The sequence below is a fragment of the Tamandua tetradactyla genome, chromosome 6 (genome assembly GCF_023851605.1).
Source record: "Tamandua tetradactyla isolate mTamTet1 chromosome 6, mTamTet1.pri, whole genome shotgun sequence".
In the NCBI taxonomy this organism is placed as follows: domain Eukaryota; kingdom Metazoa; phylum Chordata; class Mammalia; order Pilosa; family Myrmecophagidae; genus Tamandua; species Tamandua tetradactyla.
In genome coordinates this window covers 42,102,473-42,104,998 of record NC_135332.1, presented here as the reverse complement: position 1 = coordinate 42,104,998, position 2,526 = coordinate 42,102,473, and the positions used below count along the sequence as shown (strand labels likewise).

Genomic DNA, 2,526 nt, shown 5'->3' with positions numbered 1-2,526 from the left:
TTACTAAAACCAAAAATGAAAAAGTAATCCTCTAAAAGGAATCGTTTTTCCACAATATTTCTTACTTAAATCTGCAAGCAAGCAATCTTGAGATTTTTAAAGATGCTAGCTTTTATTCTGAAATGAGATTGGACATGTTATCAAGTTACTTTTATGGCCCCCAAAATGATCTTTCAGAGAAATAATAGAAATGATAAGTGGTTAAAGGTATCATTTCCTTATTTTTAGCCAGGTACTGCCATGTACAATAATGTGCTAATTACCAATGAGCACACTGATAATCAAAAACTCAAGAGACATGACTCTTTCTTAAAATGGACTAATCCTTTCTCCCAAATTATTTAAAATTTCATGGCACCACAAGAGTCCCCTAGTAATGGGAGTGTCTTCTTTCAACTTGCCTCACATAAAATAAACTGAGATGTGAAGAGCAAGCCCCCCTCATAAAGAGGCAGGCAGATTTTGATACAAATGCACAAACCAACTGAGTGCTAGAAGCATCAAAATTCAGTTATTTTACACTATGCACACACACAAACAAAACCTACTTTGAAACAATTTACTTGCTTCTAATAGCAGTAAGAAAACTAAGCACTATCATGGTCAACGATGCTCCTTAAAATTTAGGATAACTAGAAAACAGCATTCGTTCCCCTTAAAATTACTTCTGTCCTCAAAGACCTGCTCAAATTTAAGGTGAGTTCTTCTGATGTTTCGTATGTTTCAAATCTTCACAGAAACCAAAAAAAAGCAGTGAAGGCTCTGTTTCAAAAACTCAAAATCCCTGAAAATGCTACTTAACCCAGTTGGCATCATTCCCCAAGGTAGTGGGGATAACAAAATATCTATTCCACACTGCTTTGTAAATAAACTATTATAATGGGCCTAGACCTCTTGACAAGACATTGAAGGTCCACCCTGAACCTAAATGTGTCTGAGCAGTCAGTGTTGTACTGTGGCTACAACCTCACTTTTGTATCATTCTATCTTATTAACAAGCTACACTTCTAGGTTAACAGTTCTACCAAATATGGATATGAAATTTTATCTTGAATAAAACAATGTTGCAAATTATGGTCAACCAACATCTTTTCACCAATACTTCAAGCATAAAAAAATGAGAATCTTTACAAAAATATACAGAGACACCACAAATTGGTAGCTGCCCATTAACATTAAACAAACTGGACTCTTAAGAGTGGCTTCTCAACAGCATATCATTTTAATTATAACCATTGCCTGGTACAGGGAAAACTAACAAGTGTCTTTTTTTTTTGTTTAAGCATCATTGCAACATTGTATTCCTGATAATTTAAGTAAACCAAACTATGAGTAAATGAATGATACATGCCTAAAAATATCATGGTTTAAGCTATTAGTGGCCACTGGACTTAGGACTAGTCCAAGACCTTGATCTAGATTTTGACCTAGACCTAGACTGTGATCTTGACTGAGATTTGGATCTAGGTGGTTCTTTTTTCCTTGATTCCTTTTCATATCTTGAGCCAGACTTATAATGTGTTTTGGAATCTGTTTTAGAGGTGCCTCTAGTTTTGGTATGAGATGCAGACCTAGAACGTGATTTAGCCTTCATTTCTTTCTTGGGCTGGGACTTGGACCGTGATCTTGAATTGGATTTAGATCTTGAAAAAGATCGATTTCGGTGTTTGAATCTATCATTGTCGGAATGGCTTCTGCTACGCCGTGGTCTTCCAGTCGGTCTACTGTTTCTAGGACTATAAGATCTTCTATAGTTGTAATCAAAAGACCGACTTCTTGACCTCCTCCTTTCGTAACTTCGGCTTCTAGAACGTCTATATCTGTCATAATCATCATAGCGTGAAGAACTGTATACATTCCTCCCCTCCTTGGCTTTCATTTGATTTGGTGTCTTCCGATCCCCCTGTGCAAACTGGATTTCAATTTGACGTCCACAAATCCATTTTCTGTCCAAATTATGTAATGCATCTTCAGCATCACGAACATCCTCAAATTGAACATAAGCAAATCCTCTTGGACGACGAGTGTAGAAATCAAGTGGAACATACACATCAACTATAGGACCATAACGACCAAATTCACGACGTAAATCTTCAGACCTGGTGTCGTCGGCCACGTTCCTCACGAACAGAGACGTGTTGGGGGGGCGCAGATAGCGGGACATGGCGGTGGCGTAGAGTCTAGGCCACGGGAACTAACGGGCTTAACAAACCGTCTGCGGCTCCTACGGCGGATCCTCAGACACACCAGCAATAACTTTTTGAGTAGTGAAGTTAGAAGCCAGGTATAGCTCTTCAAGGACAGTTGAAAACACAGGCCCGACAGTACAGTAAATAGTTGAGAAAAAGATACTTGACAGAAAATTCTGGTGCTCATTTTGAGAAAGGCAAAACTGCCAGAAGATTGAGATGCTAGTGAGAGTATCAGCCACAAAAAGAATTAGAAGAACGATGGCTTGGTTCTAGTTCATTATGTACTTTGAGTGAAGGAGAAAGAATTTGGCCTTTGGAATCATGTAGACTACAA

The 2,526-nt window shown here is 38.2% G+C and overlaps 1 protein-coding gene across 1 annotated transcript; it reads right to left on the bottom strand.

The window, feature by feature from the left end:
- Positions 1-1,054: 1,054 nt before the first annotated feature.
- Positions 1,055-2,241, bottom strand: LOC143687745 (serine/arginine-rich splicing factor 10). The gene has a single exon (XM_077165001.1). It carries the CDS (start codon positions 2,162-2,164, stop codon positions 1,376-1,378), a length of 789 nt encoding a protein of 262 aa, XP_077021116.1. The 5' UTR covers positions 2,165-2,241; the 3' UTR covers positions 1,055-1,375.
- Positions 2,242-2,526: the final 285 nt, after the last annotated feature.

What these genes read in the sequence shown, in the direction of transcription:
- LOC143687745 (XM_077165001.1), bottom strand. Translation starts at nt 2,164, where the DNA reads ATGTCCCGCTATCTGCGCCCCCCCAACACGTCTCTGTTCGTGAGGAAC.